General features: G+C 44.0%; 1 protein-coding gene across 4 annotated transcripts; it reads right to left on the reverse strand.

Annotated features, from left to right (window-relative positions):
• Positions 1-221: 221 nt before the first annotated feature.
• Positions 222-18,065, reverse strand: fgd5b (FYVE, RhoGEF and PH domain containing 5b). 4 transcript variants are annotated; one of them, XM_076037068.1, is made up of 21 exons: positions 17,763-18,052; positions 14,460-16,947; positions 11,644-11,830; positions 11,278-11,333; positions 11,134-11,164; positions 10,576-10,727; positions 10,316-10,472; positions 8,758-8,848; positions 8,615-8,665; positions 7,474-7,532; positions 5,921-5,992; positions 5,653-5,721; positions 3,924-4,007; positions 3,759-3,838; positions 3,502-3,595; positions 2,080-2,142; positions 1,816-1,918; positions 1,482-1,615; positions 1,261-1,386; positions 1,027-1,184; positions 222-869 (listed from the first exon to the last, which is right to left on the reverse strand). In XM_076037068.1, exons 1-21 carry the CDS (start codon positions 17,770-17,772, stop codon positions 833-835), a joined length of 4,302 nt encoding a protein of 1,433 aa, XP_075893183.1. In that variant the 5' UTR covers positions 17,773-18,052; the 3' UTR covers positions 222-832. The 4 variants fall into 4 exon arrangements, 3 of the variants coding, with proteins under 3 accessions (XP_075893183.1, XP_075893182.1, XP_075893181.1); XM_076037067.1 differs by having other exon boundaries at positions 2,005-2,142; positions 8,758-8,845; positions 17,763-18,050; XM_076037066.1 differs by having other exon boundaries at positions 2,005-2,142; positions 17,763-18,050.

Here is an 18,065-nt window from a genome sequence, read left to right on the forward strand (position 1 = left end):
CATGCATGTTTTTGCCCTGTAGGAGGAAGCTGGAGAACCCAGAGAGAACCCACGCAGGCAGAGGGAGAACATGCAAACTCCACACAGAAAGGCCCCAGGATCGAACCTGTGACCGTCTTGCTGTGCGGCCACAGCGCTAACCACTGCACCACTGGTGTAAAATTAAGAAAGTCATTTAATTAGGGAACTACCTTTAATAAAACACTACATGGCAAAGGTACTTGTGTTTCATGCATACAAAATTAATCTTTATTCATACAACGGGTTACCCATATAAATGAATTGCATCCTGTGGTGGGACACTTCTTGGATAAGAGACATAATTAAATAATCTTTAGTCTGAATATCTTTCCAGTTTTGTCCCGCTTTTCAGTGAAGTTGAAACAAGTTGTTATCGTCTTCTTTTCCCTGGAGTCTTGAGCGAGGTGGTTGTGTTCAAAGTCCATGCTACATCATTGACACGACTTGTTAAATACGGTTGGAACGCTCAGTCAGCGAAAGGCAATGGGCTGGATCACAATTCCCCCCCATCTTCAAATATACAAATATATTTCTTGCGTTGGCAGTGGCCATTAGACGGTGTTCGAAATACAGGTCACATCAGTGTTCCACACTGGTGGGTATCTGGGCTAACACCTCCTGCAGCTCTCAGCATCACACCTGCTGCAACAGCAGGCAGGGGACACCGGAGGTTGACAAAAGTAGGCAATCGTGTCCTCTCACGAAAGTTCTGCGACGGAACACCGTGTCTTCTTCTATTCAGTTCAGCCAGGAAAGTGAAAACTTGCCGGTGCGAACAGACATTGCACTTCTTTCAGTGCTTTTGCTGATCCTATAAAACTGTGGCTTCCTCCATGGCGTCAACCCACCTGTATGAGAAAAGCAAATGTCAGTCATTCGCGGATCTATCTATCTATCTATCTATCTATCTATCTATCTATCAGTTACAAAAATTAGACCACATTATTTCCATTTTTCCAAATTCTTCAGACAATGAAGCATGCCGTCTGTGGACGTGGGTCTGACCTCTGGGCTGTGTGATTGTCTTTGGCTTTGAAGGTGTAGTACAATGTGTTTTTATGGTACAGCTGGAAGACATTGGCCTCCTCCTCCACCCCCTCTGGCTTGCCAGGAAGCTTCACAGTGAAGCCCAGCAGAGGTAAACTCTCTGAAGCTACTTTCTCCTGCGGAGAAAAAAAAAAAAAAAAGTCCATGATCTTGTCCTGTTTCCATTAAAGCGCCAGTGAATATTTGCCTCACCTCTTGTGCCCGGTAGGTGTACAGCACCTTGTCTTTTAAAAGGAACCAAAGTCTCTTCCAACTCCTCTTGCTCTGCTTGGTTCGATGCAAAGTGCCACTAATGGAACCTTCTTCAGACACGGTCACCTTCCCAACAGAGGAGAGCGAAGAAAGTGGGCAATGGGTTATTTTATGAAACAATGCCCCTGGAGAGAGAAACAAAGCCGGTGTTGCAGGAATACCTGTGTGATAGACAGAGTGCCTTTCCGATGTCTCCAGATGTTGGGCGGATGAATATTTTGGAAAACAGCAGAGAGAGGACGGCTGGAGCGATGAGGGCGGGGGCTGCTCTGCCCTGACAAGGTAGATACATTTCCTGTGGGGGCCACAGTTGCAGATAAGACGTGCATTAACATTTCAGACAAAACACAGACAAGCAAAAAATGATATTTCAGCCTACGCTGGCCTAACAATTTGTGATGGGGGGCCCCACAGTGATTCAGAGACGAATAGCTTCACGAAAATATGGCTTGAGCATTATCGTCATATTAACTTTTTGTTCATTTGTATTCTGACCTCTCTTCTTCAGCTCGCTGTAACAGCGATCACACACTTTGGCCATGCGGTCTTTCATGTACTTCAGCGGATATCTGTTTCTGCAGCAGCTCCGGCAAACAATCTGCAACAGCACAAGAGAGCGGCACCGACAGTTGGCAGCATTCCCCGGGATAAGGCATCGCACTTCTTGAGGAGTGGGATACTCACCCTGCCACAGCCGTGACAGTGGTGTCTGCGAAGAGTGAGGCTGAAATCTGAGGTGCAGTTCATGCACATCATCACCTGTGAGACTGGAACCAGTGCAGGAGCCGTCTCTCCTATAGAGAGACCTGGATGATCTCTGGGCTGCGTCCAGTCCACAGAACAGAACAGAGTGAGATATGTTGAGCACAGCCTGGAGGTTCATGTTGTATTAGAAGTTTACATGCGTGGTAATAATATGTGCATTAACAGTGTATGTGATTGATAGGGCTTCTGCTATTTGAGCAAATCAGAGCTGTCTTGAGCAAAATTAAGGTTGGATTGATGTGTTTGATAATGGAGATTGTCCGAAGAGATGCGCTGAAGACTTAAACATTCATTCTTAACCAGACAAAACAAGGGAACCGTATGATTAGTGTTGTTTGTAGGTGTAACAAATATCCATTCTTTTCCTGATATACAGGAAAAGAATGGATGTCTTTTCATGTTGGAAAAAAGTTTTTGGACACCTTGTGCATTTGTGACGTACGGTATTGTGCTAAGAATCAAGCCTTAAGTCTCGAAGTGCAGTTTATCTTAGTGCAGTCCCCAACATTTGTCCACATGCTGCACTGTTCCATCCTGCTCAGAACTGGATGTTTCAGCAAGAAGACAACTTCCCTTTGCAACACATCCAGAGTAAAAGAGCACAACAGCTATAAGAATTGAGTTTTCTTATTTTGTCCTATTAACGATAAACAGCAACATAATTTCTATCTGTTTGTGTGCGTCTGATGCGGCCCAACACAAAACAATTCTCTGGGAAATATTTAATGACAATAATTGGGATGGAGTGAAATTTTAAGAGTGTCCAAAGACTTATTTCAACCACTGTAGCTCCTACACTCATGATTGCAGGATACAGTGTTACACCATAACTCTGTGTTCCTGTACCCAGAGAGAACCCATGCGACACAGCATAACATGCAAACTCCTTACACAAAAGCCTAAACTGGAACTGATTCTGTGAGCGTCATGCTGTGTAGTAACAGTGCAAAGCACTGCATCACTATGCCGAAGAAAAACTTTGTTTGAGTTTTTTTAAATAGTGTCATTCAGTTCATTTTCCTGTATTCATTTTGTGCAAAATTCATTAAAGGTGAAAAGCATCTTTGAAATGTGACCCAATAAAAGACACAACAATTTTAATTTTAAGAAAAGAACAAACCAATAACAACAATTTAAAAAAAAGTAGACAAATAAAGCCAAAAAAAGATGGTAACCTTGAGTCTATCGGGGTGAAAACTGTAAAACATCTTCATATTTGCATTTCCATTTTCAACACCAGGGTGTCTATTACAAGGATGTTGACAGATCACTGCTTAAAAAGTCTCCACAACCTTAGATAAAAAGCTGTGAGAATGAAGGTTTTGTCGCTTGATGATGATTATAAATAAATACAGATGAAATCTGCAAATAAACAAGAGATTCACAGTTACTGAATGTCATGCAGAGCCCCCTCACCTCTTTAGAACTGCCGGCTGCTTGAGTACCCCTCGAGTGTTCAGTCACCGTGCGGCTTATCGCATAAAACCAGTCCTCTCTTTCAATAAAGGAACTGTGGACAGCATGCATGTGATTATTGCAATGAATAAACATTTGAAAGGAGTACGCTATACATCATCTGCAGCAGCAAAAACACAACATGTTTAGGTTGCAACGTTGTTTTTCTTTTTCAAACAATCAATTATGTACTGAACATGCAGCATTATGAGTCCTACCTCGCTGACAAGGTTATTGTGATATCTGCTCCTTCGATCTTCAGAGCATACAGGGCGTTTTCTACAATCGGTTTACTGACCTGCAAAATGCCAAGCGTGGAACCAACCACCTTTCCATTATGACACAGATCAGTCAAATTTGACAAACGTAGGAAGGAGTCTTACCTTCAACCCAGTTAATGAGAGTGTGTTCTTCAGCCGGTATTTCCCGTCCTGCTGAGGGTAGGTGTATAGCAGCACGTCATTCATCTGACAACACAGGAAAATGACAGTCAACAGACCTTATTATAGACCATCTTTTTTTTTTTAGTGAAAGGCAAAAAAAGTATCTCCCTGATCTCGATTCCATGTATTTGCAATAAATCTCCAGTAGATGGCGCTCAACACCAAAGAAACAGTTTTCCTAGAGTCAGTCAACTGGCCACAAATCAACATTTCTAGTGAAGATGGTGTTCATTTGATAGTTTACTGGAAGTCTGACGGTGAAAAGCGGGATTTTTTTTTTGTTGTTGCTGAACGCTGCCTCCGGAAACATGAGGCCACCGTTTGTGGCACGCTTCGTGTGACGTAGAAACTTGAGATAAATGTGAATTTTTGTACCGCTATCGATGTGAGCCCATGTCAGCCCTCTTTCTATCTTCTGTCATGAAGCTGAAAGTTACAGTAGTTTTGGAATTCACATTAGCTATTTATTTGAGGCGCCCCCACCCCCACCCACGCACACACACACACACACACACACACACACACACACACACACACACACACACACACACAATAAGGGAACTAGTGGGTGTAATCTTAAAATTCCGTGAGAAACACTCGTGTGTGTCTTTAAAAGGCTTCTTGGCGGGGCGATACATTTCAAACCCAATAGGAGGATTTTCTTTATGGACATACAGGTGAGGGATAATAAATTGACGATATCCAACTGGGTTATTAACCTCTATTTCTTTCTCAGCTACTAATTCTATTTACTGTCACTGTGTGTTTTTAGCACTTTTTTTTTTTTTTTTTTTTTTTTTTTTTATGAAGCTGGTACTTCCTGCCGACTTCACCCGAGCTGTCTCCAGAATTAATAACAGCTGACAAAACGTCTTGGTGTATAAAATGCACAGTAAAAGTTATGATGCGATGATTAGCAACATTCCTCAAGAAGAGATGTTTACGAGCTTATTTTAGTGTCAAGCCCAGAACAGAAATATTGGAAACGCCGCGGGGGGGGGGGGGGGGGGGGGGGCAGGAGTTTGATGATGCTCCCAGGAAAACGTGTGAGGGCGTTTAATTTTCCTAATCCCTCGTTATTAAAAAGTATAAGGGCTATCACTTGTGACTTTTGTACATTAGATTGAGTGCGAGTTGCCATTTATCTATGAACTGTATTTCTCATGAAAGAACGGCCGTGCACTTGGCTGAATGGGGCGAGTCACAAAAAAAGTTTTTCATCCAAACTTTCTCACTGGCCCCTCACGTCCTTCTCCCTGTTTACCCCACCGTTATATTATTCATCCGAGGGCACTATTGCGCACATGGTGGAGACACAAGACTAATATGTTGAAGATGGAATTAAGGTCATAAAAGTTCACAGGTGCAGACGGATGCTTTAGTTTTATATGGAGCTGCTGTTGAGCCTCGCTGCGCTGTCAGTAAAGAACCAGCACAGGAAGTCAGCATTCAGAAGCATCCGGCCAGGAAACTCTGCTCTTAATAGCTCGGCCTGAACACAGGAGCCGAGCAGACTAAAAAGAAAAAAAAAATGCATGACCCTACTATTTATACACTATTTAAAGTCCCCTGGGCGGTAATATAGTAAACCAAATGACAGATTAGCAGAGATTCAAGCGTTTTATACACAAATTTGCGCTTGAGTTTACAAATGTGTACCAGTATTTACCAAAAACAGATGGCGGGGCTGTCGGCTCTTCCTGCTGACCTTCATCAGGGTGCCCTCCTTCACAAAGACCTGTTTAAAAATCACACGGAAAAACCCACAAGTCATGACACACACACACATGCGAGGCCTTTCACGGTAGCGAGCGCTGCTGTTGAGAGCGGAGTGGCGAGGGGATTCCCAGCTGAATGATTGTGTAAAGGGCAGCAGAGGGGCGGTGCACAGCAGACAGGGTGGGCAGCGCAAACAATGCCGTTATCGCACTCATTACCCTGCCAGGCTGGAGCAGGTCCTGCTGGCCGCGCACGCTGTACTCAATGTTGACCAGACGCAACAGGTTCTCCTGTGAGACGGAGGCAAGGAGGAGGAGACGAGGAAGGCAATCAGTTGGAGAACATGAGGGGAATCTCTAAACATTTTCCTTTTAGTCTAGTTTGGATATTTCCAGGCCTCCATTTGTTTTTTGTTTTTTGTTTTTTTTGACATAGTTCTCATCAGGGTCTGCATTTATGTCACACAGTGTTCCCTTCAGAAATAGACAAGCTATTCAGAAATTTCATCATTTGACAAGCGGCTCAGAGGGATGCAGTGACTGCCCAAACAATAGCTGTGGTTTATTAAAGCTGTAGGTGGGAACGTTTCTTGAGCTAAATGTCAAAAGCAGCAGTAGGGTCATTTACTCACCTAGGATCATTCTATTAATGACTTTAGGAGGTTTTTTTTTTTTTTTTTAATGGGACAATGTACACACACATAACATTTCTCAGTTGAAGGTGCACAGCTGCAGCGGGCTACCAGGCAATCGACTGTCTTTGAGGGGCGGAAAAAAATATTGGTGCACTGCTACAATAATGTGGAACTCCCTTAATTTCTACAAATGGTACATTAAACTTGCTGCAATGACACATGCACATCATCAGGCAGAGATGACAAATGTGCCTCAGGTTGAGCTTGTGTTTGTAAGTATGCAGTCTGAGTTGGCAATGGATGGTGTGCCTTGGGCATCCAGAATCTCCACATAGGAGAAAAACCAATTGGAGATACCAATGTACACACATTAGTATGTAGGTGGAGACCTCGCCTGCTTTAATTTACAGGTATAAAAAATAACATAATTTTCTCGCACAAGGTGATTCTTACATCTTCCTGTTTGTGGCTGCTAGGAAGTTTAGGAAAGTCTGACATTTTTACTTGGCTGAATGCAAATCCTCACAACTCTGGACTCATCTCTAAACTTGGAGCATGATTTATGACCATGACTCTATCATTAATAATCGGAAACTTTTTTTTTTTAAGGCAAACTCTCATATTTCCTCTCGCGTATACGTTCTGAATGCAATGCAAAAAGCGACGCTACATTTACTCAAGAGGCAGTTGTCTTCAATGAATAATCTGTTTGTGGCTACGTTTCAGTTGGTTGACTGAGCAGGAAATACGCTGAAGTGAAGTTTAGTTTAGTTTTTTTTTTTTTTTTCGTTTTTTAGAATTGCTTGTAAATAAAACTTTAAACTTTAGGTGAGAATCCAGCATAAGGGACATGTTTCATTTTTCATCTTGTTCCCTCTGCTCAAAAATAGCATATCTTGTGTCGTGGACAATTGTAGTCCATGACAACTTTAACATTTAAGTGAACTGATAATGGCATCTTTAATACTGATAAATAAATCTAATTTTGAAGCAATTATCTGGGTGCTGAGTGTTGCCCTGTTCACTGCAATGGTAGATAAAAGTGTAGGGAAACAAAACATAAAATTCTTGGTTCAAAAGTTATTGTTTTTTGTTTTTGTTTGTTTTTTTAATAAATCACAAACACATGACACTTACCCCATGCCTTAAGCTGTCATTCGCTTGGTCTGCAATGTCAGAAACGACAGCCAGTGCAGCTGGAAGAAGAGGCAGAAAAACATGTTTAAAGCATTGCGTGCAGTTCTGGGAAAGAGCTGTGTCACTGAAGACTGACAGCAGCACTTGTTCCTTTGTGTTTGTAACTGACTTGAAGAATTGAACATTGTGAATGAGACTCAACAATGACCGTATTCAGTGATTAACCCTGACACTACAGATAGCAGTGAATATCTTAGTTTAACACAGCTCCAACCAAACGCCAAAAGCCTTGATATGAGCTTTTGCCATTACAACCTGGAACAGCCTGCCCCCTGCGGTTGTTGGAGACATTACATCAAACAATATTCCTGCCTTTAAGAAGAGGCTGAACAAACACCTCCTCAGTATGTGACTGTAATAACACGAAACTCAGATTTAACCATCAAACATCCTGCTTATATACTCTTGACTGACTAGCTGCAGATCAGTGACAGCTTCTCTGAATGTTATTCACAAAGCCTGTGTTTTTGAGCATAAGTAACCACTTAAAGTGGAATGTTAAAATAGAAATAAACAGAGGATTGTGTCCAAAAACCAAAATTATTCATTTTGGGCGACAGTGTATAAACATAATAATATACATACATATTACATATTACATACATATCATGTTATATGTTATATTATAAATAATGCTATAATATACTTACCACAAATTCATATAGTAAACATACTTTATGATTATATTATAATTACATAATACTTTTTAGTTGGGTTTTTTTTTGTTTAGTTTTTATGACAGAAGTCCTACCAAATGACCAATTTTAATCATCAACAAAAACTGATTGATTCAGTAGCCTGGTCATCTACTCGCCAGCCAGACTGCTGTGCTTTCCTAAGTGGAGATAAAAGATAGTTGCAAGTGGCTTACTCATGACTTACACATTACAGTCTACAAACAGAGGAGAGCTGAAATAACTACCTGGCAGGTCAACGCCATGAAAAGGAAATCTAAATTGGCTCTCTTGTGGCTCTCTCTCTCTGCCAAATGAGAGTGAAATAACACGATAACACAGAGCCACTAACGCGGGCCAGTAAGGCTCTCCTGTGTCCACACACTGCTGCCGCCTGTTTATGGTACCTTGGGTGTCCTCGTATTCCTTGGAGTCGGGCGAGAGGTTGTTCAGGTAATCTGTGGTGGCGACGAGAAGGGAAAGGATGTGGTGAGGCATCTCCATGTGAAGGTTTCCAAAGCCACGTTCTGCTTCACAAGACTCGACTCACCAGTCAGGAGCATGCGGTACTGAGCCACGCGCACCACCACCTTCAGCAGCTGATGCTTCAGAGACACGTCCTCCCCGGGCGGACTCTGCTGCTGGGACAAAGACACTGCCGTCGGCTATTTTGCAATTTTTCATTTGGGCCAGGGCTCACGAAAAAGGAAAATAAAGAGATTGGGTGCAATTAAACTGAGCCCCTTTTCCACTAAAGGAATAGAAAAAGGACATGGAAAAGTTAGAGGCCAGTTTTACAACAACGCTGGACGTTTGAGCTGAACCATCACTTGCTTGTTTTAAGTGTGAACAAGGGCCAATAACACAGACTGCCTGTCAGCACAGTGCCGTGCAGGATGTACGCATGTGCAAAGACAGCAGCAGCAGCATCGTCTTTCTCAATAATCACGTTATTAATAATTAATTTTCAACCTCCCTCACTCATTTAATCACTCTCTCCCTCTCTCTCATGCACACATACACACACACACACACACACACACACACACACACACACACACACACACACACACACACACACACATACGCAAGAAAGGTAGGAGGATTTATCAGCAGAAATGACTGGACCACAATAACCGTTAGAGCCTGAAATCACATCTCTAATTCACACAGCGCACTGCCTTATGTTTATTCTGGCTCACCTGGGTCTTCAATTTACAATCTAAACACACGGAGGAGCCGTGAGCTGGATGGAATCGATCCCGAGAAACACCTCAGGATGAATTTATGCTGGCCATAGCACTAATAAAAAAACGGACAATGTATTTAATTGGAATTCTTTCAAATCATTTGTCTTTGATCAAGTGTTTCTAAGTCCTGGCCTGATAAACGCTCTCCCATGGACTGTTTTGATGTTCAACGAATCAGTGGATTGTTTGGTTTTTTTCAATGTGTTTTTAGGACTTTGAGTGCAGCTAAATTCACTACAGTAGAAACAGTCAATAAAAGGAAAGCAGTGTGTAAAGTGAAAATGGCATAAAGAAAAAAGGGAGGAAGAAATTAAACAACCTTAAATGTGGATGTACAAACAATACCTATATATACTATTCCCCAGTTTAGCTCTGTGTACAAAAACTGTTGGTGTGATTATTTTTCAGTTTTAATTTGTATTTATTCAAAATTCTTCTAAGATTCACTTTTGTAATTGCTATTTTAGAAATTCCGAGTGATTTTAAAACATTTCTCATTGATTGGTGAATCTGATTCACTGTGCAGACATGACGCTGGTGCTAAGACGTTGCTATGAAGATGATATTATACCCCAAACATATGGCCTGTTTTTCATTTTTATCATGGCTGTATCCTTAGATTCTTTTAGCAGCCAAATGAAACTGTGCTTCGACAGCACTACACACTACAACAAACCATGCACTTCATCCTTGTCACTGCAGACTGCAAACACACACACACACACAAACACACAGGTTGTGTGCTAAAAGATGGTGTGCAGAGATAGCTGCAGTTCTTGATACTTAGCACACACGTAATGTTTCAAGCTCAAGGCTGTTGAGCGTTGGAACATTTTTTCCACAGTCATTCCAACTGACCTCAAACTGGTGAACAATGGCAGCAAAGGCGGGCGATGTGCGACAGCTGTCCTCCAGCAGACTCATGCTGCGATCGTAGTGGCCGATGTAGGTGGTAAAAGCTAAGAATTCGGCTCTCCTGGACAAGAAGATGTCTGCGATTCGCTGGCTCTCCTCCCTGCGTAATGGGGGCAAAGTGAGAGTGAGAGGCCGCCGCGCACCGCTGTGTTTGTGCACACTTGCTGTCTGGTTGGCTTTCGTGGGCCATCTGCAGCTCTCACCAGTGCCTGAGCCGATTCTCCAGCTCGTTGAGGATTCTGCGGTGCAGGGTGTAAACATCGGGAAGTTCATTGAGGATCTCTCGAAGCCTCTCTTCGTCGAGCACGGGTTCACCCTCGTCGCCGACGGCCGCCCCCACGGCCTCACGGAAGTCCTGGCGCAGGCGAGGAAAGGCTTTCATTTTGAGTTCAAACTAATTCTTCTTAATAATGTCAAAGAAAATAAATACGCATATCATTTTTATATGTACATATTATTGTATATGCATTCTTAATGTCTCATGTTCCTCATTTCAGTTTTATGTGTTGCATTCATGATGCACAGAGAGCGCATCTGCCACACACATAATTACACTCACCAGCCCCTGCACATGCTACTATTAGCAAGTTCTGATGCTGTGTTTGAAATTCAGCAAGTTGCCTTAGCGATGTCTGAATTTAGTGTATTTAGTTTGATTGACAGCTGGTGAATCACTATTCACAAGCGGTTGATCGTTTTGCTCAATAAGGCAGACAGAGAGTTTATTTTCCTGCAGCATTAACAGCATGGACATCACTTACTTCTTGCAAGAGCTTGAGTGCTTTGACGTGTCTGGGGACAGAAGAAAAAAAAATTCAAAACGAAACAAAGAAGTGAGAGGAACCTGATTTAGTTTTGACCCAGCACGGCGTTCAACACAAGTAATAACAGAGCAGAGAACTTACTTTCTCTCTGTGTCCATCAGTTCTTTTGCGACATAAAAGGCCCTGGATCTGCCATCCTGCCGTAAACCATTATTATGTTATTAACTTAAGAATCAGTCAAGTGTAAAAACAGCACAGAAATTGAGAAAACGCTCCATCAAGCACAGCTGGTTACAAGCTCTTAAGATTAAATCAACTACTGTTGGACTTATTTTACTACATGCTGCCTTGTTTCATTTTGTTTTTCATTTTCATGGGTCTTTTGGGGGGGGGGGATTAATCACATACCTTCACAATGTCAGGAAAAGTTAATTTTATCAAAATTATAGTCAACTTAAAATTTTCTACCCTGTCATCTTTACAATGCCGCGATAAATAAATAATAACCTGTCTTTGGTAAGCGCTGTCTGCACCTCCCTCCTCTTCCTCTGATGTGCGTCCTTGGTCCTCCTCGGCCGTCGTCTCCCCACCAGCATCACCAAGTGAAACAGCTTGTGGAGCAGCAGCAGCAGCAGCAGCAGCAGCAGCAGTAGCAGCAGCCACAAAGCAGACGTTGTAGGCTTCTGTGTAGGCGCTGAAAGAAGGAACACGAGAAATAATGCTTGCACCACCATAGACCTGACTGAATGATGGACTCTTAAAAGAAAAGGTTTGCAGCTCAGTTTCTTCAGGGTAACGACCAGGTTCAGGTACAGAAGTTGTTTTTTTTTTTTTGTTTTTTTTTTAACAAACTGCAGTGAGAACACAGACAAAACTGTATTTCTCGTTTTTACTTTGTCAGTCTATTCTGCAGGGGTTAATCCACAAGATGAGTCATCTCTGATGTGAACTCAGTCTGTATTAAATTTAACCATCCGGAGCGCATTTATGGAACTTCGGCTGGTAACAATTTTGAAATGAATTTTATCATCGTCATCAATAAATTCACCGTTGGAAATACAGCGAACACAATAAACATTGTGCAGGTCTAAGATATTGCACCACTGAGAAGCCCTGTCGTGACGACTGCGCCCAAGCAGGAACGCCTGCCAGTGTTTTATGCCACCGGATCCTCTTGCGCAGACAGAGTTAAAATGAAAATGCAAATGGGTGCAGCGCAGCGAGGAATGCAAATAAAAGCGCATCTTTACATTAAAGCAATGCAGCGGCAGTTTTCCAGCGCTGCCAGCGCTCCTGCCATGCCTCACTCCAAGCAAGCGAAGATTTTCCCCTTGCGGGAAATGCAAATTAGCTACATAGGAACAACATATGCGAGCGTCTCAGATCCCTGCATTGCACACATTTGAGCTGCATGGCCCATTGCCGCCAGGATCAAACTTTGGATTAGATACCAGCGGGTGTTTGAACCACAAACTACATGCACCGTTTCTATATTAGGCTTTTAAATCATTCCCACACATGCGGTCACTGTCAAAGATCTGCTCAGTTATACGACTTCTCAAAGCAATCTATCAAGATAAATTATGAAAGAGGATGAAAAAAAAAAAATGCAATTTTCTTTGTGCCTCAGGTTCGATGGTGTGCCTCTCTGTGCTGGCAGTGATAAGAAAAAGATGCCAGTAACTTCTGAAATATGATGGCCCAATACTGTCCCCTCAGCCTAATTTACTATAAACAATAAGAGTTAACCAATTTCACTGAAGAGGGCGTCTGTGATGTACAACTTTGTGAATGTTACAGACTTTCTTGTTTGGTTTTTCTCTCAGTGCAGTACAATGCAGGCGCTGCAGTAAACAACTGCTGACTACCGAGCTCGCCGAGATGGTATCTGTTGTTCCTGAACGGACAGAGAAGAGCAATGACTTCTCGATGCTCTGACTATTAATCATCCTGAGCAGGTTGTATGATATGGGGAAAGAACATCGGAATTCTGGGGGGGTGGGGGGGGGGGGATGGGGAACTATCAGCGCGGCCTGGTTGATCATTCCAACAAATAACACCACAACGGTTTGACTAAAGCTTCGGGCCCACAGCACCATCACCACCACCACCGCCACAAGAGCTTCTGGTGTTTTTATCTGCACAGCGTAACACGTCCCAACAACACTGGGAATTAGCCCCACCATCCATTTCACTGTATCGCTGCTTAATGTCTCCATATCTGCTGCTATCAAGGCATCCTGAGACCTTATAAACGTTGGAGTTGTAAATCTTTTCCCCCTAGGACGTTGTTAACACTTTACAGTGGCTTCATGGAAGAAGGCATGTACTCGGTGTAAATAAAAAAAAAAAAGGTAAAATAATGGTTATCAGCATCAATATATTACAACACACAAGCAGCAAAGGTATATGATCATAACACATACAAGAAGTTTGCTGATCCACAATTTTTGTCAAATGAATATCTACATCTTTATCTATATACAGTACATTTCCGTAGGCCCTTACATTTCACTTTTACTGAATTTAATTCAATTCAATTCCTTTATTGTCATTATACAATTACGTACAATGAAATTTGAAAAAGTGCCTTCCTTCAGTGCTTAGGTCTATAAAAACTAAAAGAGCAGTGAATAAAACCATAAACAATGATAAATACAACTTCTTATTCTAAGTATTCAGCAGGTAGCAGCAGACTAGCTTTTGGGCTAACATTACACCTCCTGAACACAAAAATATTAGAATGATGCATTCAAACCATGGATGTATTGAAAGATCTGGATACCGGATTGGCAATATGCCTGCGCACCGATTTTCCCCAGTGTCCAGTCGTGGTACTGCAGTAAAAAAAAAACTGATCGGCCCAAAAAGCATTTTTCCCATAGACCGCAATACAAAAATAAACACCTTGTAAATGGAACAGAGCGAATCTTTCTATTGTAGATTTATCAGTTATGGTCTTTCGGTCGTTTAAAAAAAGACCAGAAAATCACCCGAAAAGAGTTAATTCCCAGCGTGACGTTGTACGTGCTGTGTCTCAGCTCGTTCTGATTGGCTGCGTCCTGATGTGTCTGTAAGTGACGTTCTCCAGAATCGTTCTGATTGGCCAAATAGATCATGTGAGTTACAGAGGCATGATGGGAAGTGACACTACTGCGCACGCTCTATGGGCCCTTTAATGTGGAAGTCGAAAACGTTTTTGGCATATGAGCTGGGTGAGCAATGTTATTGAAATGAATGGGCCGCCATCTTGGATTCTGGGGGCCTGATTCAAACACAGAGCTCACAGCATAGCTGCTCACTGGTTTTACATTGTGACCTACCTTTCTGTTTCCTGATCGGGTGGCTGGCTTTTCATCTTAAACCCGGGCAGACTACTCATGTCCACGTAGCCGTCAGTCTCATTGGCAGAGGACAGCACCCGGCTGGGGCGATCGAAGAAGTTTGTGAATGGCACCTGTCTGACGGGCCTCCTCTGTGGGACCTGGAGGTTTTCGTAATCTGAGTTGATGGCGGGAACATTCTCGTAGTCGGAGCTGTTGGTGTTGGGGAAGGAGATGGAGCGAGGCTTGGTGAGGGGAAGAGGCGTGAACGGCACACGAGAGCGGTCCTCGAAGGACTCCACGCGAACCACGCTGCGACTGAGAAATGCTGTGGAGATCTCATTTGTTTTGAAATCCTTGTAGTACAAGAACTTGGACACTGGCTCGGGCGAGTCCCGAGAGCGCGGGTTGAGCCGCGGAGAACCACTTACGGCGGTCCGATCCGCGTCCAGCAGTCTGGCGGGCGTGTAATGGCTGGACTCCACCGAGGACTTAAACAGGGAGGGGTTGACTTCCGTCTCAGACTTACTGTCTGTGAGTTTGCGTCTGAATTTAAGCATCAGGAATCGTTTAAGGGAGGACTTGCTCTTCCTGTTTTTCTCTGAGAAGTCTCCCTCGGTGAAGATGGATGGCGAACTCTTTGTGATGGGTTTCTTTGTGATGTAGGCCAGCTCAAATGGCGGAGGAATATCCACCACGGACGTGGGGGTGGAGTGGCCGCTGGATGACAGTGGCGAGCACCGAGAGAAGCTGCCAGAGGAGCAGATGGCACCTCCCTGCCTGGGGGATCCCTCCATGTAGCTGTAGACACCAGAGGATGAGTTGTGCCCCTCCACGGAGATGGAGCGGGGGTACTGGGACAAATACAGAGGCTTGGTACGAGTCTTTTGCCTTGAGTTTAACATGGGACTGCTGCTCAACGCAGGCTGGAAACTCCGACCGAGAAGCGCTGCCCCCCCCCCAGAAAGACCATCGCGAAGGCGTCGCGGCAGAAGGTGGGGGTGAAGCTTTGCCGACTTTGTCGCGTCGTAGGGGAAAACGTTTTCGCTCTCTGAGCTTCGCCCCGGGTCTTCGTAGACGTGGTCCTCGCCGACGTCCCGCTCCGTGTCGGTGGTGTCGTCGTCCAGAAACGGCACCACGTGTCCCTCAAAATCCGAGAGCTCCGAGTCGTCTGGGGAGAGCAGCGTGCTGTCCGAGAACGAAGACGTGAGTGATGTGTCGCTGTCCGCCGGCACCGAGGCCGACACCAGTCTCAACCTGGACTGGTAGTCCGAGTGATTGAGCAAATCCTCGGTGGTTGGAGCTCTGAGCTCCTTCGTCAGCCATTTCTGGTATGTTCTCACCTTGTTTGCTTTGCAGTCGTGGCAGCTGTAGCCATTTTTAGCAATGCCTATGTAATCACCGCAGGCCTGTCCATTTTTCGCCGTTTCCTCAAATTGCTCGAGCGAAACCTCGCTGCTGCTCGGGGACAAATGTCTCCGTCGAGCGAGGGGACTCTCCAGTGCAATGCTATTCTTTGGCATCATCTCCCCGTTAATAATATCCTCCGAAGAGACGTAAAAAGGCTCATGTGTTGGATCGTCGTCTGCAGCGTGTCGATTAGTGGCGTCGCAGATGGATTTCTGGCCTTTGGAAGCAAAGTCGTAAAAACTAATGTTCTGTAGGTTTTCGCAATTTCCTTTTGTTTCGCTGCAAAACTTTGGCGCGCTACTAACACCAAGATGACAAGAGGCTTTGCCCCCGTCCGGCTCTCGGTTTGTCAAAACATGCACTGTGTCTGTGTCATTGAACAGGACACGAGGTTCATCTGAGAGCGACTCGGTTATGTCATCTGCGGTGCAGTCGCCTGTCTCGTCTTCCTGTTTCCCCCGATGTTGACCGTTTCCGTCAGAATAACAGCCCGGCAGCTCGTTCATGTCTCCCACCGACAGGCCTTCAGCGTCAGCCAAAGCCTCGCCCGCATCACAGCCTTCGGCATCCATGTCTTCTGTCACGTCCGTGTCCACCATCTCCACCGCCTCCTCGGAGTCGGCGGTGAGTCCCGAGTCGCTCACCCAAAGTGTTTCCAGGGAGTCCGTCTCCTCTGTCACAGCAACGTCCGTCCCCTTCCAGTCCTCGTCCATCCGCTGAAAAAGCTCCTCTTCCTTTTCCTCTTCTGTCACATCTCTGAACTCTGCCCTGCATAACGCACTCTGAACGTCTTTTTGTGATGACCTAAGGATGCAGATGCTAACTTGATCCTTTGCTGGCAAGCTCTCAGCAATCGCTATGTTCAGGCCACTCCCCGCCTTATCTGCCACGCCATCCGAAATGAATGAGTCGCCGTCAATGCAACATCCCGGGTTGCCGTTGAGCTCCGGTTTAACTTTGGGTTTTGGGGCAACGGATGGTTTGGGACCCCTGGCTCCAGACATGTGAGGGGAGGGAAGCTTCAGACTAGCGTGACAAACCAACCTTGGCTTGGGAGCAACAAAAGGCTTGGTGCAGTCTGGAAGAACAACAGGAAGAGGAAACTGTAAGATTGTGGGCTTTAAAATAGCATACAGGTCATTGTGTCCATTTGACCTAAAAACAGAATCCAATTCATGGTATTCCCATCTATCTATCTATCTATCTATCTATCTATCTATCTATCTATCTGTCTGTCTGTCTTACCTTTTGTAGGTAAACTGAGATTTTAGGGCTCAACCAAACTAAGAATTAAATTACACACAACAGAAATAATAAAACAGTTACATCTCTTCATTCACAACTTAGTTAGTTAGTTTGTTCGTTAGTTAGCTGATCGTGTTAAGCGCGAACATAAAACTTTTCATAATTTAAATCAAACAAATTTCCAGCTCACTGAGTAAGTTTTACTGTTTAAGTTTAAGACTATATATACAAAAACTAGATAACGCAGATAATAAGTAAATCACAGTTTGTTTATTTGTTTGTTTTAAAAAAAACTAGTAATTATGACCATTTATTCTGTTTGACACCACTGTCAATAATAACTAAAATAGCATAGATTTAGTGACAGACAATATGGGCAATAAAACTGTAAATTGCTGCCAGGATTGCTGGCACTATAACTTACAGTGAACTAAAAACGAACTCCTTAAAAAAAAAAAAAGTCACAAATTAAAAAGCCATTAAAAACACCTCCTGCCTTCCTGTTGCTGCCATACATGGAAAAAAAAGAAAAAGAAAAGAAGTTTGTCTGTATTTTCAGTATAATACGTGTCTGTGATCCTACTTTAGCTACTTTAGAAGAAACTCAAGACAACACAATCTCTGTTTTTTGTCGAAAACTGCGCTCACCTGCGTTCATCTTGGCGCAGCGAGTGTCCCCAACATGTCGCCGGGTTGCTGCTTCAGGGCGCACGGATGTTCAACGACATGCACGGAGACGAGCTAAAGTAGAAGAAAGGGAGAAAGAAAAACCCTTTGACGAACAACTCGGAGGGGAGTCCGCGAGCCTGAAGGAAACACACTCAAGTCCAGTCACTCCACCCCGGGCAGAAAAAGCGCTGCTCGGCTGATCTTCCGCGCGTCCGAGAGCGCGGCGCGCAGGACGCGTGTGGAGCCCTCCAGCACCTCCCCCTCTTCCTCCTCCTCCTCCTC

This window comes from Nelusetta ayraudi, unplaced genomic scaffold (genome assembly GCF_046127955.1).
Source record: "Nelusetta ayraudi isolate G7.1 ecotype Tasmania unplaced genomic scaffold, CSIRO-AGI_Nayr_v1 ptg000050l, whole genome shotgun sequence".
Taxonomy (NCBI): Eukaryota; Metazoa; Chordata; class Actinopteri; order Tetraodontiformes; family Monacanthidae; genus Nelusetta; species Nelusetta ayraudi.